This window comes from Haliaeetus leucocephalus, unplaced genomic scaffold, assembly GCF_000737465.1.
Source record: "Haliaeetus leucocephalus isolate CR32 unplaced genomic scaffold, Haliaeetus_leucocephalus-4.0 Scaffold2, whole genome shotgun sequence".
In the NCBI taxonomy this organism is placed as follows: Eukaryota; Metazoa; Chordata; class Aves; order Accipitriformes; family Accipitridae; genus Haliaeetus; species Haliaeetus leucocephalus.
Genome location: NW_010972438.1, coordinates 10,123,391 through 10,150,249, shown reverse-complemented (window position 1 = coordinate 10,150,249; position 26,859 = coordinate 10,123,391). Strand labels below are relative to the sequence as shown.

Sequence of the window (26,859 nt, the reverse complement as noted above, 5' to 3'; positions counted from 1 at the left end):
ATTCAGAGAACACCCACCACATGGCCCACCTTCCCCATTCTCCCTCTAGAAATAGACCCATTTTATACATGGTGATTAAGGCACTAAAGAAAAAAGTATTAACATGATTCACATGTGGAAAACAAGGTTATTAGGAGTAGGGATCATTTCAGCACATTGTTCTCCCTAATAAGCATAGCAACGAGTAATTGAGTTTCAGGCAATCTCCAAGGTGGCGCTTTGTAGAGAAAACGGAACTTGGCATGATGTCTACTTTTCCTTTAATTACATTGCCCTAATGAGCAACTTTCTTTACTCTCAGCAAATTTATTTCTTGAGAAGAAGCAACAGTAATAAATGCACAAAAAGGATCACCAGGTAGTACCGGAGAAGAAATATCAGCAGCTTAAAATGATAAGAGGTTGCTAAAAGTGGTGGAAAAACACCAGATTGTTCTCAGCTTCATTATGTTTACCGCACTTAAAAGTGGAGTAAAGGCTGTTAATCAATGGAGCACATTATCTAACCTGGGAACTGTCCTTGTTCTACTGTTATTTTCCTTCTGCACATGTTCACGAGAGCAACCCAGAAACACAAAGTGCTGATACATCAATCCAAAGCTCCTCTGCTCACATGCAGCAGAGGGCAATTCTGCCTCATGCCCTTGTGCAAGATGAGAGGAGAAAATCACATGCCAATAACATCCTACTGGGTGTCAATACCACTCACCGCAACCTAATACAGAAGGATAAAGGGATAGCTTTTCAAAAGTCTTTAAAGCATTTAGACATCTGACTCTTGTTGAAAGTCAACGGCAGGCAAGGCCCCAGCTGTTTTGCTTATCTTTTTTTAGGAAACTCCACCTGAGAATCCACTTATGGCAAAGGATTCCATGGATGTGCCTTCCTGCAGCAAAAAAGCTGGGACGCTCCATACATGTGTTCATTCTTGTAATTTTTTCCCTAAGCATTTGCTAGGAGACACCACACCAGTGAAGGCAGACCCCCAGCCCTAGTAAAACCACTCTTATCTACAGGTGGCTGAACATGTCACCTCTTGTTAAAATACCTGAGGCATCCACCTTCAGGCAGTAGCAATTGCTACAGCTCACAGGCCTTAGTTGAATTAAGCCAGCGTACTCCCGGGTAACAGTCTGATTTTGTAAATGCCAGAAGTATTATTCTCCAGAAAAAAGTTGAAGCAAAATTCTTTAGAGTCATCCAAGTTTTCAACATTGCTCAGACCTGGGGAGGACATCTCAGGATATCTATCGGCTGCCTTAGGGCCACAGTTTCCTACAAGGAAGCATGAACTTCACATGTTGGATTACTCCATGTAGCTGTAGATCGGTGATAAATCCACCTCCCTCCTTTTCCCTGTTCAGAGATTCACACATGTATCTGCACTCAGCAGCTTTACCTTGACTCACTCCATACCTTCACAATGTCCCTTCACCTCTCTGCATCGCACCTGCAAGTACTATTACTTAATGCACTCACAGAGCTGGTAGGAAACTTAATTAACATATGTAAAAAAAAATACTCTGAGGTCTCCAAAACCAGGCACTTCAGATGTAAAAGTGTGAAATGAAATTGTCTTCAAATAGAAAATTTGAAAGTGTCAGTGGAAGCAGACACCTAAGACCTTAAGTGTTCATGCAGTTTTATGTATTGTTATTTCTTCAGTAAGACTGCCACAGAAATGGCAGGGCTATGGGAAGAAAGTACGTTAGCACTTAGAGTCTCCTCGCAAATGCATTAAGTGCAACTATTTTCCTGAGAAAAAAATCAGGAGGAGAGAAGAGTCCCTTCTCCTAGGGAGCTAATCTCAATTACTGCTCACAATCATGCTTCAGCTGAAGAAAACCCTGCATAACTCCCATGCTGTACGTGACCTGGCAGTTGTGTGCATTTCCCACTTCAAAGACACTGATGTAATGAACAAGAATAGACTTTTTCCTTATGAAAAGGAAGAAAAAAGTGATCGTTCAAGAAAAAAGAAATTCTAAAAATAGGCCTTCCATTAAAAACTATATTTATTGCAATACCTTCCCACAGAGATTACAAACCCTAGTAGCAAGGTGCCAAAACACAGAAGTAATTTATGTAGGCAAGAGGGAGATACAAATGTTTAGTTGGATTTGCTTATACGTTTACCACAAACTCATGATCAGTTTTTGCAATTAAATGCAGGAAGTTCTTTGCCATCCCCATATACAATGCTGCAACTGTCTGGGCAGTGTGGGACAAAGGCTGCCTTATTTCCCTGCTTTCCCTGGTTATTGGAATACCTGTGCTCGAATAGCTATAACTAGGTTGCAACTTAGTCAAGTGTGATTTTGAAGCTTGCTTCTTCTTGAAGTACTAAATGCTGCTGCTCAATGTGGGCCCCAATAAACACTGTCTCCATTTTGCAGAATGCAAAAGTTGAAATTTGGGAAAAATGCTGCACTGCGCTACTTGAAACCCTTTCAGTGGCTCCCTGCAACATGGGGAGGCATTTTCAGGCAAAAGAAGTTGTTAGCACACAAGTTAGTTGTCAGAAGGATAAAAGTTTCTTATACATGGAAAATAGCAACATGAGCTGTTTTTGAAAACAGATCATACGTTTCCGGTAATTAATTACATTTTGGAGATGTTTCATTTTTGCCCCCCAAGGAAACACTGCTAGCTCCTCTCTTCTTCTGAGCATCCTGCCTGTTTTAAAACACAGACTTAATTCCACAGAGAATTAACAGTTCTGAAGCCTTTGCAGTGATGTGGACATTTTAAAGCTCCCTGCAAGGAGAGATCACCCAGTGTGGGAGTCAAAGCTCTTCACTCCCCCCACCCTGATGGGTCCCTTGTGGTTCGAAGCTGGGCAGTGTGGGTGCTGTGGTCTGCTCCTGGCACTGCTGAAGCCCACCTGACCCTGCAGTACCACATAAACCCTGTGCAGGGTTATAAACGCTATCTAATAAATTTGAGGGCTGGAGAACAGTAGGAGAGAGGTGAGCAGATTCTCACATCATCAGGAGAGAAATAGACTTTTAAAAAGCCAGTTGTGTCTGTGCACAACAATGAAGCTTTATGTCTATATAAACTGACAAGTCAAATTGTACTCCTGGGCCCAATTCTCAACATCAGCGCCATTTGATGGTGATAGCTCGCCTCCTGCCTCTGCAGCCTAATGGCTCTGTCTGCCAGGAAGGGCAGGCAGGATGATTAAAATAAGCATTAACAGAATGGTTTGGTGATTAGCTTCTCCCTTTCTCTTTTTTCTCTTTGCTTTCTCTTTTTTTACATATAGTTTTGGTCTGCCAAAGATTGCTAAAGCCTTTTCTTCATTAGCAGTATACTTAACAAGTGTAAATTTAAAGTATTCATTTTCTTAAGGCCAAGGATTAAAGCAATTAAGGAAAACTGCTGCAACCTAGCACTCAAGTCAATCCTTACCATGGAAAAGAAACAATGGTGCTTAACATACTTAAATAAAACCAAATTGTGTATAATTATCCTGACACTCTATCACACTAAATTTTCACGCTGCTGCAATGATTTGTTAAAATCTCCTTTCTGAAATAGAAATAAACATTTTCCTTCTGAGTATGGGAACAGGTCTGCGGTCCCTTTGGACTACCTTCATGGCAAAAACATTGCAACAAAAGCTAACATCCACTCTCATTCTGTACTCATTTTACCATCAGCTTTCTTCCTGATATTGTATGGGCTTAATCCCTCACCAGGTCTGCCCACGGGAGACCTGAGCCCTTGCCATCCCAGCAACTGGCCTGTGTACTTGCATCATCAGGGCCCAAAAGAGAAGAAAATAATTTTGAGCAAATGCCTCTAGAAAGGGAAGCCTTTTTCCTGCAGTATTTAGCCTAAAGTAATTTTGTACCTTTGCCTTTCATGCACATTAAGTCCTTCTTAACATATGGCAACGATGGTACAGAACAGGGCCTGATCTATCTTTGGCAATGAATTTTTTAGCTACTGTTCTAAATGCATGAAACTGAGACTTGCCTATGATAAACTCTGTAGCATTTTTGCCAGACCACAAGCTGTAATGTAAAGTGTTGTCTTCTACAGAAAGAGGTGAGGTGTTAACTGTGAAACCACAGCAAGCTGGTAACCAAAAGGTGTTAATTCTGGAGCCTCAAGAATGGCAATTTATATTTCAATATTGTTAACTGTTTCACTGATGCTTGTTGTAGCAGAAATACTGAGCAAAGGCATGACATAATCAGATCTTGCTCAGAGATGTAGATGCTCAAATCCCATTCATTTCTGTGGAAAACAGAAGGTCCATAAGTTCCCACAAACACTAAGTTTTATGGATATTTACTTATGAATAACCCCCAAACACATAGCTATAGCATGCTACAATAGAAAATGTAAAAATGCAGCATTATTCCTCATCTTAGAGTGGGCCGAAATAAGTACTCCATGTGCTTCTGAGCCCTCCACTCTGTCCGTATGTGTATGCCTATAAGTGTATGCCCATAAATGCATATATGGAAATGTATAAATACATGTTTATTAAAAAAGAAGTATTTTTCTTCAGACTTTATAATTTTCACTTTTATTTTAATAAATGATTTCTTATTTAAAACTGCCTATATAAGAGGTTTGGCGATTTTTGTTTCAACTTAAACTGTCAGCATGTCATTTTGGTTTCTGAAAACCACAAACATTCAGTTCTCTGTTTTCCATTTTAGGAGTATTGGCAGTTTTTTCTAACTCTTTCAGTTCAGCTTCCTTCTATACTTTTATTTCCCCAGAAGAAGAAAAAAAAAAAAAAAAAAAAAAAAGGGAGGAAAAGAGTAGGCAAATATATAAAGGAAGAAGAAAGCTTTTTAAGAAAAAAACAACCCCCCCCCCAAAACAAAACCCAGAATATAAGCACATATCTGGAATGCTTATTTCTCATATCTATATATTTTTTCGCTCTTTCGACTAAAAAAATAAATTAACTTGACCTTGCAGATATTGGTAAACCCATCCCATGAGACTTTTATTTACTTCCCAACCAGGAAGAACACTTGGCCCCATTAATATACCTCCACCTTCATTTACAAGAGTCGTATTTAGAAAGTGACAGATAGCATCGCATCCAAATGACTGAAGCTGCTGATTCAGTGCTGGGTGAGCCAAAGAAACTGCCAACAACAAGCAGTTCAGATGGTGTCTCCTATGAGATGATCACTCCCAGGTACCTGGTACTTGAACCTCCACCAGACAAAGCTGATCTCTCAAAATACTGTGATCCACATTTACAAGACAGCAGATAAAGGAACTGTCCCAGACTACAGTGTACAAAGAGCTCTTTCCTTGTGGGATCACAAGCTAAAGCCATAGCATCTTTACATAGCTGCATGCAGGTCAGAGGGTTGGATCACTGTGAGCTACTGGTCATATCAGAACCAGACCTATGGATTGACAAGGGATTCTCCAAACTCTTGCTATTGGCAGAATAAATTGCTTCAGTCATCTGTTGTGCAGTGCATTGGATTTCCGTGTGATTTGGTTTGTGGGTTACCAACTAGCTGCTCCCATATCCTGAACCTTAAACAGAACGCAAGGGAGTATTTCATTTTAAGTTTATGGCAACATTTCAGTTCAGAGAAGAAAAATCTGTCTTTGGAAAATGCCAACTCCCTGATAGGTTTGTTTACTTTACATCTATCTCATCAATTCCAAAAAGCTGGGTATCTAGGATACTAATGGGGCATGTTCTCCCCACCAGAATGAATTCAGCTTACACCATGTTTCAAAGGATAAGTGGAGGTCTGGAGACAGTTTTACCTCCGGGACTGGGAATACACAAGAAGCACCTGAGCAGCTAAGCAAGTCCAAGCACTGACAGAGCAAACGGGCCTGAGAGACCATGTTCGCTTTAATCCCCTTATCAGCAACTTGTCTTTGGTTGGAGGCTCTTTGTCACTATGTCGCTTGCCAATGAACTACCATCAAGGACACAAAGAGCAAACACTCCATGAGCTAAACACAGTAAACATCCTACAGAAGGGGCCAAGAGATCTTTGTAATGGTCACAATAATTTGTCTCTGCTATATTACAGACTAAATGGAAGCAATTTCTGGAAGCTGGTATTTTTTACCTGTAAGGAAAACGACCGTAGAAACCTTGCGGCAGGAAAGGGTAAGAAGCAGCAAGAGCAGTGATGGAATGCAGAGCCAGGCTAGAGGGCAATGAGACTACACGATGATATGCAAAATGCCAAATGTACATTACCTTCCTGACAAAGTCTAGGTGTAAAGGGCATGTGTGTGTTCATGAGGGATGGCTGCCTTAATGGGAACCCTTCTAACTACCTCTAATTCGTTCCTATAGCTGAGCTGATTCCACTTCTCTAGATCCAATGGAAGATATCAGTGAATGAAATGGCTCTTAATCAGATCTGATTATGATATCCTGCTATCTTAAGTGCAGCAATGTACGCAGCATACAGGAAGGTTTCAGAGATTTCAGGTATCAAATTAAGAAATACCTCACAGGGTTGGAAAGGGCACAAAATACCACAAACAGTGGGGTTTCCATCTAGGGAGATATATGTGATGATAGGATGTCTCCCAGTATTCCTGCTGGACCCTACTGACAAAGTTGTCAGTTTTGTGTTATGTAGGTTGGGCACACGCAAGAAGCTTGCAGGGCATGGCAGCAGTCTCCAGGGGGTTTCAAATCATAATCAGATAAAATGTTATGGTCCAGAAAACACATCGTCCTGTTTAACTCAAAAAGGAAATTCACTTGATGGGGGAAAAAAAAAATGTTTCAGGTCAACTCAAAATGCCTTTTTGTCTGTTCAGCTACTAAATCCAAACCATAATTACTTGCACAGTTCTAGCTTCTGCTGCAATACTCTCAGTTGGAAATATTCATGCACAGTTAAACTGACTTGCCCTGCTGGAGTCGCTATAATATCACAAGACTCATGAAGCAACTGGGAAAGGCTTATGCTCCTTGGCTAGCAGAACCTCCTCTGATGCTCTCAGTCAGAAAGAGCAACATTGGCAAGACCAGGATAAAATCCACAGCCTACTGGGAAGAATTTCTTTGCTGCCACATCAGAAGATAGAGAAATAAACTTGTACCTGGGAAAAACAGAGCTTTTTTTTTTTAAAAAAAAAATACCAATTTAGATTCTGTGCTACTTCCTTCCCTCTCCATGGGTTTACCCATGCAGGGTGCAAAGAAAGCAGCGTCTGGCCCCAAGGGAGTTCAGATGCAGCAGACTGATCTACCAGCAGGCTACAATATGTTCCCAGAAGGTGCAATATAATTCTGAGGCCAAGGAACAGCCTATTAGCTCTGCAGGCCGTTAATTTTCATGAATAGTTCAATCCAATACTCACATAAGCTGTTGGGCATCTTTCCATTTTGTCTAGCAGGACCTGGATTAGGGCTTATTTATCTTTTCATTATATACCTTATCTTTAAGTAGGAAGCAGCTCAAACAGTTCAGCGCAGCTGTGCATGTTTCAAGCCCTCCACCAGGCTCCGCGCCCAGCAGCACACGAGACGCTGTCTGCAGGTCAGAGTGAAGGCATGTCACAGTCAAAGCCACTCACGGAGAATTAAACTTCAGGCTTGTTTGACTAAACTTCTGAATTCACCACGATTCCCCTGTTTTGCCAGCCTGAAGAAGCAGCCCAGCAGGTTCTTGAGTCACATGCCAAAATGCCTCCTTCATCCTCCCTGGAACTGGAAATGATTACTAATAGGTATTCTTGCTGAAATGATTTAACATAATGTGCTGAGTGAGATCACAAAGTCAAAATATCTTTCCCTAAGTGACTCTCTCACTGCTTGCCTGAATGCCAGAGGGGAAGGAGGACAGCATGAAGCGAATTCTTTTGCTGGCTCCTGTGTTTTACAAAATCTTTAAGTTAGTGAAGAATTCACATTAGGAAGTTTCATCCAGGCTCATTACAAGAGGTCCATGACGCAGGTCTGGCAGGCAGCCGGGGATGGAGACACAGGGGTTTGGGTTAACCTCTCTCACTCATGCTTTCCCCTTTTACAGTATTTTCAGTGCTCTCCAGCCTAGGTTGGGAACCAAAGACAGGCGAGGAAATGAGGTGGGCACGAAAGCAAAGCTGGCGAGGGGATGGGCACTCTTTGCCTTGCATGCGCAGCCCTGGACGTGCGTTGCTATTGCAGCTGCATCTGTTACAGCAGGCTGCAACCACCAAGTGAAACACAGAATTTGGGGAGGAACAGGAGTGTGCACCACAAAACACATCACTGCATGCCAGGGATGCCTAGGGTTTCACTGAGAGGCCAGGCTGCCCTTACCCATCCAAGGCTGTCAGCCTCAAAATTAACTTACTGAGGTCAGTACTCATAACTGCGGTATTGTGGACTTTTGATTCAGTCTTCCTTTCTGAGAAAGCCCCATACTCTCTGGCCCAGTACGGCTATTACCTGCCAACCTAAAGGATGATGAATGTTATTTATATTGCAGTAATGGCTAACCACTCAGTGGAGACCAGGGACAGGCTGTGCTATGGACTTTACAAACACACACTGAATGAGGACTGCCCACAGATGGCTGAGTGTGTGAAACTGCTGAGACATTTCAGGATAATGTTCTTGAATGTCTTGGACACGATGACCTCCAACAACTCTGTAGTACTTGTGCTGACTGCAACAACACAGGATGCCGTTCTACGGTAAAGGTGTTCATTCATACCAAATTCTTATCAGTTACTGTGACATGCCCTTACAGTAGCAAAAACTCCTCTACTTCAAAGCAGGCAACTCCTTGATAGCAAGGCCTTTAAGTTCCCTGATTAATAAATGTAAAAACGTTAATCTATTTTAAACTGAACAGAAAACATAGAGGAATAAAGAGGTATTCTAATGAAAAGTTTTCCTAAGATTTAGCTGCTATAGTTTTGCTGTCCAAGAAATAAAAGTGAATCAATGAATAAGAACTACTCAGATGTAGATGAGAAAAGTAGTCCAGCAATAGTAAAACATGAAAGACCTGATCCTATGAAAAAAAAACCTGTTAAGACCAATTTAACTCTGACATGTGCACACTTGCAGGATTAGGTTTCAAATAATTGCAGAAAAATGTAAGAGCTGAAAAACTATACCTTTAACTTTCCACTACAGTGAGCCCAGAGGGCGGATAGCTAACACTTTCTGGGAAATACTCTCCCAAGAAATAGCCCCACAAAGATGCAGAAGAAATACATCTAAAACATTCAATGCAGATTTTTTTTCATTATTAATCATTCTCTCTGTATCTTAGAACAATCACACAGTGACTTCTTTCATATGCACTGAGGTACAGAAACCTAAAATATTAAGCGACATATTCCACCAAGAAACGCCTTAGAGACGGTGCTGTGGAATAGGTGTCAGGCCCTCTTTTATCCCTTCTACAATGTTCCAGTACTGAAGTTCTAAATATGGATCCAGAAACCAGCAGACATTAGTGTCCATCAGCAACCTTATTAAAAACCAAGTGCTAAAGATATACCATACTCTTAACACTTAAACGTTGCTTTAGGCGAGGCTATGTCAGAGCTTCATAGCCAAAAAAAGCCTGAAGATACCAGAGCCTAGTAAACAGACTAAGCAGGGATCAACTTGATATGCTTTTTTCTGTCTTTTCAATCAGGTGAGTGGTCAATCCCAAACTGAATGGGAGAAATAAAACACACAGTAAGAGACAGCAAGTACTTTCTAGCTGTCTCAACTCTAGAAGTCTCCTAAGAGGACTGATGTCTCAACATCTGGGCATTCCTTTCACTGTCAAATACTCACAGAGCAATGGGATTTATCAGCAATCTGCTGAGCATATACAGATGACAACTGCAGAGCTTGGAGAGCTCAAAGGCATTTACAGGTAGATAAGGGTTTGCGATAGATGTGTTGAAGAAGAGCTGAGATCCAGAATCCGTGAAAATTACACCCAATAGCTGTAAAGCCTTTAGCTGCAGAAGTTAAACCAGGCACCACAAGATGCAAAATTTAGCCTGGGTGTGCTTTACAATTACACAAATTGTTTAAGGGAAGCTAATCAGTCTCCATGTCACATACTAGAACGAGAATGCTGTTGGGATGATTTTGGAAGGTGGTCTTTGCTGCCTAAACTACAATTCCATCTATCACTCAAATATATGGAAAAGAAGTGCCATTTATAAACAGGTTTTGGATTGTCCTAAGTACAAATTTCATGGACAATGGATTTAAAGCTCTCTCTAGCACCTACATCTCACCTAATGGTACCCTGTCCCTTGCAGATTTTCAGCCTGTTGCCCCACCATGATCTACATGTCTTCCTAAATCTTCTAAAAGATCTTCTTGACAAAGGGATATGTCTTGTTGGTACAACACAGAGATGCATTACATCAAAAGATTTTTGTCTTACTGACATAAGCTCCAAATGGTTTCCAAAGTCAGCTGTATTTTCAATAATTTGTCCATCTTGTATTTCTCAAAATAGGTTTATCCACTTATAATAGCATACTGCTTAAGCCCCTCTATCCTCCAATCCAACCAGCAACAGAACTTTGCATCAAACTTTTTATAGCATCAAATGTGGGTTTTTTCCCTGGCATCCTAAAAAAAATGAAATCTTTGTTCAGCTACAGTCTGTACAAAAGCGTAAGTTAGCTCTGTGTTATTCAAGAACAGCTGGTTAGACTCCAAGGCTACACATTCTTCTGCTAAAAGATATATTATCACATCTGTGTCTAAATATTTTTGCTTCCTATGTCTGCTAAAAGCAACATCTACAATTACTATAACTGAAAATTACAAGATAAAAATATTTTTCACCAATTTGTCACCCTTTTGCATTTAACAGCGCTAAATGTATAGTCTAGTTCATTAACAGTTTTGCCTGTTTCTATTTACATATAACAAGGGAGAAATAAATGTGTTTAAAAAGAAGAAAATGGAATTGTAAATAGGACGAAAATGGAAACAGTTTGTGGGTTGGTGCAGCATCTAAAACCACTTAACACATTTGAAAAGAAAAAAATCATAGAATCATTTAGGTTGGAAAAGACCTTTGGGACCATGGAATTCCAACCGTTAACCTAACACTCTCAAGTCTACCACTAAACCATGTCCCTAAGTGCCACATCTACATGTCTTTTGAGTACCTCCAGGGATGGTGACTCAACCACTTCCCTGGGCAGCCTGTTCCAGTGCTTGATAACCCTTTTGGTGTTAACTTTCAAGTTGCCTCACTTAACTGCTTTTAACTACAGCAGCATATAAGATGGCCATCATGTATTTTCATTTGATCTCCTTGCTCAGCAGTCTCATTATAAGGTTTTACCCTTATTAGTGGGGTTCTCGGTCTCTACGCTTCATGTAACTGGTCAATAATAAAGTTTTTTCATGACTTTTGTGCATTTAAGTCATTAGTAAACTTTAAAATACAGTACCTTTTTTTTGCGAGTGGGGAGTTGTCATCATGTATATATCACAAAGGAAAAAATACAAAAGCAGAAAATGTCATGAATTCTCCTTCAAGCAGACGGTATTGCAGTAGCACTGAACAAGTTTATATTAATTACTTTCAGAAAGAGAAGGAGATGTCATATTTGATATAGAGGATCCTACCAAACCCACTAAGAACCATCCGTAATTCTAACAATAGTGAGATTTTTTCATTAAGTCATTGTGACAGCTGTCAAGCTGGGGAAAACTTTTTGTTAATGCCAGTACAATTGTTCATTTAAACAAAAGCCAGTAATTCAGTCACACTGGAACAGCTTATGTCCCCAGCTCTGCCGTACAATCTGCGCACATGCATATATTACATGTATATGCATACTTGCTCTTTAATTTTCATCTTTGGGGCTACAGTGTGATTTGTCCAGAGCCTGAGCAGAGCCCTACAAAAAGCAGGCCAGAAGGCAATTTGTGATTGAGTTGTAACGAGCTGCCTGTGTTTTCCCTTGTTGGAAGGGGGAGGTTTGGCACCCGGTCTAGCAGATGGGGTAGGACATGCTCCCTACATGCCAGGCTAACCGTGTGGTCACTCTTTTTCCTTACGCCCTCAAAATAAGAGAACACAACCATTGGTAGAGATGTCACCTCACTCTGTGTGTGGTGACAGACTGAAGTACCAAAGATGTCAACTGCATCCTCCCTCAGGACCCTTTGTGACCACAGATTGACCCGGAGCTCACAAGGAAATCCCAGTATAGGTCTTGGTGCTACCACACGGTCTTTGCAACCAATAAAGATGCGAACACCCCATTAATTACTTCCACTCAAGGCAGGGCCTGTATCATTAAGATGATTTTCTAACAGCAAAACCAACTCCGAAAAAGAAATGGAGTGCAGTCCTTACCTCCTCGTAGACATCGTCATTCCTGCTGAAGTCTCCGGCCCTCCTTGGAAGCACATGGACATGAACATGCTGAAAACGTGAAACAAAATAATGGTGATTATCAAGCTCATGACTTTCTTTTCTGGATTGTCAGCATTATTCTCAACACATACAAGTAACCACGCACGGGCTCCCACAGCATTATTTTCAGAGGAAAATACATTAACCTGTTCCATAACTGTATCTCAACTCTTTGGAGAATATAAAAGATGAAAAACATGAGAGAGTAGCTCTGCCGTATTATATGAGCTTCAGAGTGAAATGCCTGGAAGTTTAGAGGCTCTGTGGAATTATTCATAGTTGTCAGTCAGAGACTATTTAGCCACAGCTTTGAAATGACAATGTACCTTGGAGCTGCGTGTTGTGACTTCAAAACTGACAGGAATAAGAAGGTGCTGGTGATGGGACGCGGCTGCAGCAGGCGTGGGCAGAGGGCTCGCGTGGGCAGCCCTGGGCTCAGTGCTGCACTGCACAGGCCAGGGGACAGAGGAACCAACGGTACATAACAGATACCACGGAGGTAGAAAGGCTCTCAGAAAAGGACACACACTAGGCCGTTCAGCACGGCTAATGCAATATCTTTTGCAAGGTTAAAAAGACTTTAAAGTTTTGCTTTTTCCCCCAGGAGGTTGTAGCCCAAATATAACAGGCTGAAGCCCCCAGTGGTATGAGGTGCGTGCTGGGGACACACGCCTGCAGGGACACGGGCTCCAGTGCACCAAGTGGTCCCAAACCCATGAGGCACAAGAATTCTGAGCCCAGTTTTGCAGAGCCTGAAGCATGAGCACCACTCTCCTGATGGCAAGGCCATCGCTTGGGGGGGGAGCAGAGCTAAGGACCATAAGCTGCAGAGGCAGCTTTGGGCTATCTGGTATGCGAGGGAGGTGAGGGGCAATGTATTTTTGTCACAAATGCTGATGAGATATGGGGAAAAAGAACAAAAATATGGACAAGAAAGCAAATATATCACTTGTCACTGATGTTGTATTATTACTATATTTTTTTTTTCTGTTAAGAGATTATGACAGTCTCTTCATACCATATAGGAAAGGTAATTCAAGATTCTCGAGACTCAAACTCTACTAGGAAATCAAACAAACGCTCATCTATCTGGTTTTCTGCAGTAAGTTCAGCTACAACATTGCAAAGCATTCTTTTATCTTTTCCCCTTTCACTCTCTTTTGAGGGAAAAAAACCCCCAACAACTGAGAATAATTCTTCAGGAAAAAAACCCACAACCACCTCATTGAGGAGAGGCAGGAAATGATCTGAGTGACAGACCACATTTATGCATCTCCAGATCTTTTCAGATGGTGGCTAAATCCTTCTAAAAAAAAAAAAAAAAAAAGACTGCATCAGAAACAGCACCAAATGCTTTACACAGAATTTAGATAGCTTGCACCTGACTCAATCTGATGAGGTGGAAATCAGCTGAAATTCATGCACCTCACTGAAACATTCTCAAAACACGGCTCAAGTCTATAATGAAATCCAAAATAAAAAAAGATTTTCTTAGGCTATTTGTAGGAAAATTTGAACACACCTATATTGTGTTAGCTTCAATCCATAAAAACATTTGGTCAGTGAATAAAATCAAAACACAAGGATGTTTCAGTTAATGAAATATTACAAATACCACACTTTTTTTTCCTCAGGTTACCCTAGAGAAACTGAATATACAATTGCTTATTTTTATCATTATCCACAGCTTTCAGTGCATTCAGCTAGACACGAGGATGATTCTTGAGGGTTAAAAACTGTGTTTTTGAGTAATACATCAGTGATAGTGTTCTGATAGTGTATTATACTAATATATCATGAGAGTGATAGTGCTCTTGTGATGTATTAGTGCAATGTATCATCTGAACATCACTGCTCTCATGATGTATTGCTCAAAATCAGAAGGCAAGTTTAAAGATGGTCTTCAGTAGCCCTAGGCCTGAAATTTTGCTTTTGGACAAAGACAGACTTTCAAGGAAAATAAAGGTGAAGATTAAAGTTTGCAGTGGTACTGTAAAATTTCACTAGTGTGTCACACCTGTGGTTCTCATTAGATTTTAAATTTATTCATAAAAGTATAGAATAATCTGCCAGTCAGTTTCTTTCTCTTCTGCTACGAGGAGTGATAGTTTTGCTACAAGCATCAATTTTCAGGAACTTCTCTTGATGATATATATACAGCCTAATATCAGCTATCAACAACCATATCCCCCAGAAGTTCAGCCACCTTTAAGAGCAATTTTTATCTCTGTGGCAGAATGTTGCAGGATACACACAGGAGAAGATCTGTATACCCATGACAGACAATTTGGAATATCAGAAAGCACACAGGGATGTAGTCCAAAGCTCAGTGCAGAGATGCTGCACTGCAGATGCACAGACCAGCACAGCAGGTAATGAATGAGCCTAATGTGATCTTCTACCCAAAATGGGCTCTTGCAATCAGCATGAAAAAAAAAGAAGAAAAAGTGTTTATGGCAGCATATGGGCCACTTGGCATCAGTGGGGACATCCTCAAGGGTTACTCACCTTTACTACAGGCATTATGTTCTTACACAATGCCAGGCTGCGTAGCAAAATCTGTCAGCTGTATCAGAAAACAAATGAGTATTCCCAAGGTCTGAGGTAACTACAATCAATTTAAAAGAGAGTAATTTTTTCTAGACATTCCTTTTTTTTTTTTTTTTAATTCTGTGCATGGAACATAAATAAAAACTTGGATTCTCCCTACTGTTTGTGTAATAGAAACAAACAGGAGCAGCAACAGTGTCTCAAGTAATTTCCTTCTCTTCAGCTTTACCAAAAAAAACCACAGGGAAATGCAAGCAGCACAGAGCAGTGGCTACCACATAGTGAGAAACACCGAACAAGGGGATTTCACACCTTCTCTAATCTGCCTTTCAGCTTCTGGCCTTCCCGACTCAGGGACACTGATATTTGGATTCATTAGGAGTTCTTTAATTGATCATTTTTGCTCCTTAGTACTATTTGTTATTGCTAAAGCCTCAATCCACCAAGGCACTTAAGCACCAGCTCAATTTCCAACCTGTGAATTGGTTCAGTGGGAGTATTCGCATCCTGGATATTATGTATATGTCTCAGTGTTTTGCATCTGCGGATGGCTATAGGGAGGTCTCCTCAGCTGGAGATAGCAGAAATAACTTCAAGGTGCCTGCAAATTAAAGTTGCTTCCTTCCCTTTTGTTTTCCAGGCAACATAAAAACCTGCATGCCCAAAAAAGACATTTGCAGTTGACTGAAATGTGTCAGTAGATACAAACAAAACATTTGGCTGCATTTTTTTTTTAACCAAACAAACAGATTTAGGCAAATCTTCCTTTGAAACACTGCTTGGAGACAAAAATTCCAAACATTGTGTATACAAAATGTCAAAATAAAGCGTTTCAACTTTCCTCCCAGTTATTGTGGGTATCCTCATGTCTGGTAGGTGGCAGACAGCCCCATCACATCCCAGCAGGCTGTATTCAATCACTGTTGATTGTATCTCATTTTTTTCCTAAAAAATTACTTTCCCCTCATTTTGCATTATTTTGATTAATAAGCAAGAAAAGCAACATACAACAGCCGAGACACTTATGTTAATGGACCAATCAATATCACGTGAATCAGGGTAGAACAAATGCAGACACATGCTTGCATTGCTTAGAATGTTATCTACCATTCCCTCTTCTTGTCAGACACTGATGGAGAAAGCTGTGCGCAATTGCAGGAGATGGGCACGCTGGAAATGACGACACGAGGACACAGCAATATGACCCCAGGTGGGGGACACCATGTGGGTCAAAAATGTCTAAGCCCCACCAGTCACTTCTGACACTGGGGACCAGATTTCCTGCCAGGAAGGAGGCTGTGGGAGCTGAATTTTATAGGACCTTCAAAATTAAAAAATTATCAGGCTGACAGTTTTCTAGGGCTGGGACTGTAGCTTCCTCTGTTTTCACAGTGGCTACCACATTAGAAATGAAATCTTAGTTTGAGAAACTCCTAATGTTGAGAATTATCAAGCAATGCAAAATCACTCTTAAGAGAAGCTTTTTCAAAACCTTTAAACCCAGAACGCCAGAGAATTAGAAAACGTACCGCAAGGAACAAATCTGTAGTGCCAAGGGGAAATTGTGAGCCAGAGCCAGCATGTGCCATCTCTGACCTCCCACCGCAGCAAGAGGATCCTCTGCTGGAGCCCCGCAGCATTCCCAGTATGACTGTGGGAGCGTGGGGCTGCCAATAGGCACTCCAGAGCATGCTTATCCCACCACTGCTGAAATCTGGCAACAGCACAGGCATTTGTGGTATTATACATCTAAAGTCAATTTCCAGTGAACCAGGACTGCAAAATGCTCACAAAAGTCACCTGGAGCCTGTTTTGTTGGAAAAACACCCATTCAGCTTAGGTGAGTTTTGCTTCAGCACTCAAGGCCATGCAGAAAGCAATGTTCCTAGTTACAGCTGTTTTAATATACTGAATTATGGTCGAATAACCAATGTGTCACCACTGCACTAGATGTAAAGCAAAAATACTAGGCAAAAATAGACACTGAAAGAGATTTTCTGGGTAGACCGGAATACTGTAGAGCAGATGACCCTGCCACACACCACCAGGGAGGACATGGACATTGCCTGCAATAATTCATGAACATTATGTTGTGTTCGCTCAGCTGCCGTGCTGGTTAGCAGAGCAACAAAGCTCAGCTTCCAACAGAAAGGGAGATAATAGCCTGTACAAGAGCTCCTCAGCATGCACCGAGGGTCTATTAGCAATAAATGTTGCTATAGGACGAATGCACAAAAACTGGCAACGGGTCATGCAACCTTCAGGACAGGGGGGCTGCCAAAAAGTTGGCAGAGGAAGGGCTGTTCCCCCCACACTTGCAAAAGCAGTCTGTGCCTAAGCTGTGCCTTCATGCAGTGAAACCAGATGCCTTTCAGCAGCTTAATCCTTTCCCTCGTTACTTTTCATTCTTTCGACAGAGACAAAGCTTTGCAGTTGTGGGCTTCCACGGTCTCATGGTGCAGCAAGATCAGGAAAGGCCGTGATGTGGGGCACGGAGGGGCATCAGGGCCGGGAAGAGTAAACCCCAATGTCCCTGCCACTGTCGTGTTCAGGCGGGAGGAAGGGCAGGGAGAGCATTAGCAGCTGCAGGCAGCAAGACTTGCTGGCGGGGAGACCCCCATCGGTCAGTTCGCTGGGAAAAAGGATGGTGGTTTGCAGATAAGACCTTGCTTGCTGCAAAGTCCCCTGTCCATTACAGAGACATGGGCTTCTTACGGGAGGCTGTGATAATGCTTCTTCTAAACTACCAGATTAACTGTAGAAATTCCAAACTAATAACCGTTCTCTAAGTAAGACTGTTAGTGGGTGATAAAGAAAATCAACCATAATACTGAGATAGCCACATGAAAAATAGGGCAATTTTGTCCTCTCTGTAAACTGGGCTTCCATGGAGCCCTTGTTTGCTCTTCTTGATTAACTGCTCAATTATCCCTGTTACAAAATTATTCTGTGGAAAACCCTGCCTGTATATCCATAGCTCATTAACAGAAAGCACTCCCTCTGCTGTCCCCGAAAATACATCGCATTACCCAGACGCTAGCACACTTGGTACAATCGCTCTTTCTAGGCATTGAAAACCAATTTCTAGGGCCCTTGACTTGCAGGTCCTGGCAAAGACATATTCACGGGAAAGCAATTTCTGTTCAGTGAGTATTTATGAGTTCTTGACGTTTTTCCTAGTCCTGAATTGGGTTGGGACGGAGAAACAAATTAACAAATTAAAAAATAAAAAAAGTCCTATCCAACATTAGGAAAAGAAAAAGGTTGGGTCAGTGAAAATACTGTTTTCACAGCCCTCAAAATTATTGCCAGCATTAATATTATTTATTTTTTTTTTACATTTCCAGGAGTTATAGATTACATAAAGACCACTTTAAAAGACCTAATTTTTATAAAATATTAAATCATGACAGGAAACTACTTGAAACAATTCCTTTCCTACAAAAATTCCCCATTTCTAGGAATCAGCATTTTCCTTTCCAGCTTCACTAAAATCTCATACACGAGGCTGTACAGATGCAGACACTCGGCGCCTCCTCCCCAGATGGCAGCTCTGGCGTTCTGGTGGTAAGGGCTGCTCCAAACCCAGGAAGGCTGCACAGACCAACACACTCTTGTAACACCTTTGCTTTGGCTCTGGTTTATTAAAATACAAAACTGAAGCTTGCTTTTTTACCATCATGAGAAACGTAAGGATGCGATACAGCTGGAAAGGAGTGGCACAGAATGCCAGTCTTGAGAGCAGCATGTGCAGGGGAACAGAGGGACACTTTGGAAGGGAAGGACAGGGAAATCCACATCTGTCTCAGAAAGCTCAGGGAAACAGCAGAGACACAGGTGGGAATGAACTAGAAGAGCAACCGGAGAACAGGAAGGGTGGGAGCTACCAATAGAATGGAGATGGTGGTGGAAGTTTTGTGAATCAAAAACATTGTGCAGAAAGAGGGTGCAAAGAGAGAAAAAAGAAGAAACTGGAATAAGTCTTGGGGGAGGAGGCCACACAGGCTGTCCATGTGCTACCAAGCTGGAGCGTGAGGGCCCTTTCAGGAGACACCCGTGTCTATCTGCATGGCACTGCACTGTACACATACCCTTAGGAGGAAAAAAGAAAGCTTTGCAATGATCCCTACCAACATTTATGCCACGGATGTGCCTCTGGAAGAGTGAGTTATCAAGATACTTGCTCAGCACAGAGAACACGTACTTTAGAAAGCAACAAAATGGAGAGAATTTGCAAATATATCAGAAACCATACCAAGAGGGAGACTTGTAGTAGACTACATCTTCAAACATGTAGATTGAGAAATGTGCAGGTTCAGCATCCTCAATAAATAATGCATCTGTCAACTGCTATAAAGTTTTAAAGAAATGAGCTGCCGATGAGCTAGAAAAGGGATGTAGACCTAATGGAAACATGTGCAGAAAGATTTTGAAACCCACTTGAGAAATGCAGTTATAACTCCCACAGCTGAAGACAACTTTAGCATTCGCAAGAGAACTGCCAACCCCTCCCCCTCTGCCCCAAACCCAAGAAAACTGGCACAATAATGAGGGTAATTAGCCTGTTCATTGGAAGTGGTGATCCAAATGCAATTTGGACATCTCCTATGATATCCTCTAAAAGGCAGCAAATGAATAAACTAAATGGAAATAAGAGTGGGATGGTGTTTCTGAACCGGTATTTCCTGACCTCTAACCTGTTCTGCAACTCTAGAAATGAGGGTCCACACACGATGGTAGGAAGGTCAGGCCAAGTACCATCACCACCTCCTCTCACCTGCCATTATTCAGTGTCTATCCCCTCCCCAGCAAACACAGCGGACGGGACGGGAAGACCTGCAGGAACATTAACCATTACTCTGTGTGAATCAACAGGAAGAAAAACGCCTTGGTCCAACCAAGGACCCTGATGGGGAAACTGCTACACCATGTTTCCTGGATTATATGTCAGCAACACTATGATTGGAACACTGTGAGACCTGTACAGCATCTTCTACCTCCTGAATACCAAAGAACTGCAAAAACCCCCCAAAACCCTGGCAGCCCCTGCATAAAGTATCACTTCCATTTTAGAGATGGGAAGGGTGGTGCACAAACCAATGAAGGTGCTGCTGAAGCTGCTTGGGAAGGTGGTGCAGGCTTAGGGACAGCTTCAGAGCAAATGCCTTGAGGTCCTGTGCCTTTGCCTTCCCCCAGGGTCACTTTGCCCAGGTGTTTTTGTGCAAATTTGGTATTGCTGAGATGCAAATGAAAGTGCAGTTGCATTTCCCCTCACCTCTGATCTTTAGTTAAGTCTTGATAAATGCATATTGTTTTAACACTTGTGATACGTATAATTAGGGTTCTTTAATTTATGTTTCAATAAAATGTTCTATAATAAACATTTACTGCTCTGTGAATAAACATTTAAATGAAGCTCCTAATGGGGGTTACATGTTTCGAAGCAGTTCATGGCTTTGCTGAAGTTTCTCCCTATACTTAATGAGAGTCATTTCCATAATCTGTGCATTATTGCTTAAGCCTCCCTTTAGGAATATTTTACAAAGTAAAATTCTGTGAAATATTATCAGCCAAAAGAGAAAATGCTAAGAGGATTATCAAACTGTCCCGTTAAAGGGACAGCACAAGCTTTCATTTCCCCCCTGAGATGCTAACATTGTAATTATGTAGAATGTGCTTACTAATTATCACACCGGTGTGTTATTACCAGGTTTTTCCCTCAGAGACCCAGTCTAAATGAAAAGGATGGGAGACTCTTGAAAGGTCTGATATGAAGGGCAATATAAGGCTAATTTACTTTCTGATATTAATAAGAGTAAGGATCAAATGCCCCCAGGCAGATCTTGTAGATGTCAAGAAAGGTCCAGCTCCCTCAGACAGGGCCGAGTGCTGTTATGTACGAAGTTCTGTACAGCTTCTCCCACAACATCAGCCCTACAACCCCATGATTAACATCCGGGGTGTCATCCCCATTTTGCTGAAATTTCCACCATGTTCTCACTGACTCCAATAATGACAGGGCTTGGCACCCCAGCTGAGATATAAAGTACACTAAGGTCAAGGGAAAGATTATTGTTGGAATACAGAGGGTTTTCAATTCTCTGGAGTATCTGCAATGATACAAACACCTGTAAGACATTTCTTCCATGTGTCTGAGTACATTTGAGGAGAGCATAAAACTGAAATATATCTTCTTTCCACTAGCAGGGAATAAGACCATTATAGCGGCAATGGCCCACTCCCCCTTTAATGCAGGGGGGTAGGGAAGAAGAAGAGAAGATAAATCAGGAATCGATGCAGCAGGGGGAAGACAAGCCTTACATACCAGTTACTCTTATTCTGAGAGGGAAATCATTACCTCCAATTTTCTGGTTATTGCTTTTTTAGATAACTGTTTCAACTTATAGGATGATGACAAGGTTCCCACAGAATTAAAATACTGTCCATGTCTCCTCTTTCGTTAGTTAAAGATGTGTACTGGGTTTGCATGGCAAGGTTTTGGTAGTGGAGGGACTACACGGGTGGCTTCTGTGAGAAGCTGCTAGAAGCTTCCCCCATGTACAATGGAGCCAACGCCAGCCGGTTCCAAGACGGACCCACCACTGGCCAAGGCCGAGACCACCAGTGATGGTGCTAGCGCCTCTGCGATAACGTGTTTAAGAAGAGGGGCGAAACCCTGCGCAACAGCAATTGCAGCCCGAGAGAGGAGTGAGAATATGTGAGAGAAACAACCCTGCAGACCCCCAGGTCAGTGAAGAAGGAGGGGAGGAGATGCTCCAGGCGCCGGAGCAGAGATTCCCCTCCAGCCTGTTGGGAAGACCCTGGTGAGGCAGGCTGTCCCCCTGCAGCCCAGGGAGGTCCATGGGGGAGCAGATCTCCACCTGCAGCCCAGGGAGGACCCCACGCAGGAGCAGGGGGATCCCTGAAGGAGGCTGTGACCCTGTGGGAAGCCCGCGCTGGAGCAGGGTCCCGGCAGGATCTGCGGACCCATGGAGAGAGGAGCCCTCGCTGGAGCGGCAGAAACAACATGGGATGAACTGACCACAACCCCCATTCCCCATCCCCCTGCGCCACTCAGGGGGAGGAGGTAGAGAAAACTGGGAATAAAGTTAAGCCTGGGAAGAAGGGAGGGGTGGAGGGAAGGTGTTTTTAAGATTTGGGTTTATTTCTCATTACCCTATGTTGACTTGATTGGTTATAAATCAAACTAATTTCCTGAAGTCAAGTCTGTTTTGCCCAGGACGGTAATTGCCAAATGATCTCTCCTTGTCCTTACCTTGACCCATGAGCTTTTTGTTATATTTTCTCTGCCTTGTCCAGTTGAGGAGGGGGAGTGAGAGAGCAGCTTTTGGTGGGCACCTAGCATCCAGCCAGGGCCAACCCACCACAAGATGGAAGAGAGGTGCTACTGCAAGGAGAAATAAAAGGTTTCTGATGACGGTAACATGACTGAGCCTTGTAACTTTCTGCAGAGGATGAAATGCATTCAAGCCACGGTGCTTTCCATCACAGTTATCTATCAGTGCTAAGGGAGATTTCCAAGGCTTTCTATCAGTACTGAGGCATTTTATACCCTTAAGGACACATTTCCCAAGAACTAGCAAATATCTCTGTGCATACCTATAGCACTCACTAGACTGTATTTACTTATTTAAATATTAAAATTACATATAGCAGCTATGGGTTCCAAAACATGGGCTGTTTCCCTGTTTTATTGCCAAATGTGCACATTCATCACTAAGGTTTAGCTGCTTCAGTTAAACCTTTTAAATGTAAATTATTTTCTGTTGTAAAAAGCTGATTGTGGGAATTTTAGTATTTCAAAGATGGTAATTTATGTGACTGGAACAAAATAAAACATTCAACAGAAACAGAATTTTACTTGATCAGAAACACTTTTATGTTTCAGTATAGTTTTCTTTTCATATTTTCCTCCTGCAGCAGCGGCCTCTGTCTTTTAATTAGCTTGAAACAGAAGTTCTTAGATAAAACCATAATTTAATGCCATTTGCATATGTGTCATTCCACAAGTACTTCACCTCACATTTAAAGTATTTTTAAGCTGTCATGAACCAATGCCTGAAATCCCTCATGCAGCTGCTCAGCTGTTCACCCCTCAACAGTCCACCGAAGTCTCTGGGACGATGGGGAAGCAGGACCAGTCTCCAAACAACCCACAAGAGTAAGTCTCCTCCCTTGTCACCTCAAATCACTTTGACGGCATAGCCAGTGAGGGAGCTGAGAATCAAGAAAGCAGATTTTCTGCATGGACTATATGACTGTTGGTCAATCCTATTTTTCTTTGACTTGCTTCCCACACACACTGTTGCATTTGGGATACAAAAGGGTTTTGTGGAAAATCCTTGAAAAATCCTCCTAGAAAATCAAACTTCATAGGTCACCCACAACATCACCCAAAGGTGACCGAAATCCCCGTAACGACTCCTCAGTCTCAGCAGCTATTGGATCAGGCCTTGCAGAATTCCATGGTATCAGCACTGACACATGTCACCTTTGAAGATTTTGACAACAACCTATACAATCTAATATCTTATCTCAGGCTGGCCGTGCAAAAGTACTTTCATTCTTGATTTCCCAAGTAACTAGAATTTTTTTTTTTGCCATCTTTCATAATACGCAGCCCTGCTTCAGTTCCCTTTCTGCTCATGCCAGTGGCAACACTCTTACCACCTTCAGGTTAAGTCCTTCATGATTTGAAGAAATCTGGCAAGCAGATGAGCTAATAACGGCAAAGGATATACAATAGTACGTCCCAGACTTCAAAATAAAATAAAATGCATCCCATTGCCTTTATTCACTGTGTAATATTTTGAAATCAGGTTAGAATAGGTACCAATGTCTCTGTCTCAAACTTTTTTTTAACTCCTTAAAGTACTTCTTTTGTAAGCCCTTGCGTGGCATGCAACATTTGCACATGTGCCACCTAAGTGTAGTGAATGGCTACAAGGCCAACGCTGATAAACACACAGAAATGCATCTTCCGTTGACTGCTAAAACAAGAACTCGATCATTTTGACTTACCAATTTAATTACAGAAATGTATTATTGATTCTATCTTTCTTCATATTCATGAGCTGGATAGAGAGAAGAGTGAACTGTTCTGCTTAGTACACTTTCACCTTGATAAGCATGAATTACCCTAATTGGGAAAGGAGTTCTTTCAAAATTGTTTAAATCCACAAAATCCTTTCAACCGGGGAACTTTGGTGGATTTGTAACGCACGCTGGCATTTGCCAGGAACCCAGCTGAAACCACCAGACTTGCTGTCCTGGAGACCTTTCAACAGACAGTTTGTCCAAATGGACTTTGACTGTGACTAGCAGGGCCATATGGGCAGAAGGGTAGCAGAGGTGAACAGTTTGTGATTATGTCCCTAAGTCGTTTAACCTTCAGAATTACGATTCCACACACTCTGCCACCCAACAGGAGGCTGTACAAGCAGGTGAAAAGATAGATGTCTATTCTTAATGACTGTTTAGGAGACTGCTGCGCTCTGGTCTGTGCCCATGTTGGTTCAGTTCATTAATGTAATTAACCAACAATCAATCTTTTTAAATTAGTTACACAAAAACAGCTACTGCCAGATCAACTGACATGAAAGTTAGGTCATGCTGCATTTCTGCACGATTTAACATCCACACTGGAACAGAATACAGGCCATGGAAGCATCAGAAACTGGAGCCAAATTCATTTGAAGCCCTACAACTTAATTAAAGTGTGCAAAATCTGTGCAGCTGGCTTGGTCTTATTTGCATGGCCTTCCGTGCTTGCAGCTAAACACCTTGGCAATATAAAAAGTGCTTGGAAGACAAAAGAAAGAAAGAAAGAAGTGTTTCCAGGAAATATTTAGTAATGAAGAAGTTTAAATAATTTTAAACATTGCATCTTTGTGCAGAGCTTGAAACTGGACCTTAACAGCAGCTTTCATGACTCACTAGCGGTTCTGTTCACAAAATAAAAGGAAAACAGAAGGACCTGAAGTCACTATTAGTGTCTGTTCCCTTTCTTTGGGCTAGGAAAAGACCAGCAAAGCAACCTCAGTTTTCACTGAACACAAAGGTTACCTGTGAAGGGCTACAGCACAGTTTCATCGTCAGCCTTGACACGCTGATCCGCTGTCCTGGGATCAGAGCTGAGAGCAGCTTATAACTCAGGCTCACAACCTGCCTCCCTCTTTCCCCTTCCTCTGGGGGCTGAGGAAAGGATTTGGTTGGCCTAAACCTGGTGCAATGTGTTCTCCAGAAGTGCTGGCTGAGGGGTTGCTAAGGTGACCGAATCCTGCCCCTACTCACCTTCCAGCCCAGTGCCGGTGGGATGAGGAGCAAACAGCAGGCCTGCAGAGTCTGATTCGGACCGAACAGACCTCACATTGTACAGACATACCCTGTATGTGCCAGTCTGAGAGCTGGTCTCAGGGGAAGCGGCTCAGTGACCCCCGGGTTGCTGCTTGTGCGGCTCCGCAAGCCTGAGCAAGGCTGCGGGGGGAAGCGCGTGCCCCCGCCGCGCCGGCAGGTTAACGCGCGGCTCTGCCTGCCGGGTGTGGAGCATCTGCGAGCTCGGTGTGGGTGCTCTGTCAGCCTGGTTTGAGACTAATAGACAATTTCTTTCTCAACTGTCTAAGCTGAACCTGAACTAAACTGCTTTCAATTTCCCCAAAAGGCCAAGTTTGCAACTTCGCCTTATGCTTGTCCATTAAGACAGCATCTGGCTCCTTTTAATCCCTTGCACTAACTGAGTTGATCCAATTGCTTCCACTGGGCCTAACGCAGACATTGCTGCTGATTGACTGCCACGAAGCCAGGTTCGTCCTCCTAAATCCACCACGAAATGGATGGGCAAGAGCCGCAGTGCTGCAGAAGAGTACCGCAGTGCCTGGGCTGCAAGTCTGCAAACGGCTGAGGACATCCCATAAAGTGCTGAGCACTCTCCCTGCTGTTGGCCAGGGCAACCAGTGAAGGTTGCAGGATCAGGCGCGCAGATCCCCCTTAAGTGAAGAGTAAGTGAAACAGTCACCTGGTTTTCACTTTTGTGAAATCAGGCGATTAGGCTGGTGTAGCAGAAAAGGAGGAGTGGGAATTGGGGCAGATGGGCAAGGAGAGGGAGGATGCTTGCTCAAGTTTCGTTTTGAAAGCTGCATGTAAATTAGCACGACTGGAGAAAAAAAAGCCACTTCTAGGAGACCGAGGAGGAATGTGCAACCTGTCACTTAACACTCCCCACCCTCTGCAGCATTGCTGCCAGAAAACCACCAGAGCAGGTGCCTCCGGCAACTAAAGTGAAGCAGACGTAAGTGAATTTAAAACTAATAACAGCAAGAAACTTTAATGAAACTCTCTCTGATTAGCTAAAGCAGCTTTTCTCATATAGGATTTTCTGAGCTTTCATAACTCTGCACTCAAAAACCATCCTAAGAAGTTGCAGGTGGCATATTATCACTTTGTGCCTCCGTGTGAACATACATGTATCTTTCCTGCAGCATTATGTATAACAGCAAAATGCAAGGAGCCCACCTTGGCAAATTCCTTATTCATTACCACAGTGATCTCTATTTTCTTGGTATATGCAATTCGATGTCATTGCTCTATGATATACACACTGCTAATTGCAAACAGGCTGCTTCTGTAGCTGGAGGACTGGGTTACAGGAGCTGGGGGAGTGGAGATCTTGCCCCAGGGGAAGCTCCCGGTTTGGTTTGGATCTGCCTCACTCCACAAGCTGAGCAGGGAGCCTGAGTTATTCGTGGTTTTAGTATCCAACATTGCTGCCAGAGTCAAAAACAGGCTGCAATGCTCAAGGAATACAAAATAGAGACCTAGAGGGCAGGCAAAACTTTCATAAATTCAGCTCATCTACCAACATCGAAAGAATTACTAATCAGAGAAAGAAAGCTACAGAAGTGTTAACATTAATTCTACTCTGC

General features: G+C 42.4%; 1 protein-coding gene across 1 annotated transcript in view; it reads right to left on the bottom strand.

Annotated features, from left to right (window-relative positions):
• FHIT (fragile histidine triad) overlaps nucleotides 1-26,859 on the bottom strand; it is a 443,079-nt gene that overhangs the window by 77,021 nt on the left and 339,199 nt on the right. The window contains exon 5 of the mRNA XM_010571031.1: nucleotides 12,308-12,376. Coding sequence (XP_010569333.1) covers nucleotides 12,308-12,376 — 69 coding nt within the window. The remainder of the gene's footprint in view (nucleotides 1-12,307; nucleotides 12,377-26,859) is intronic.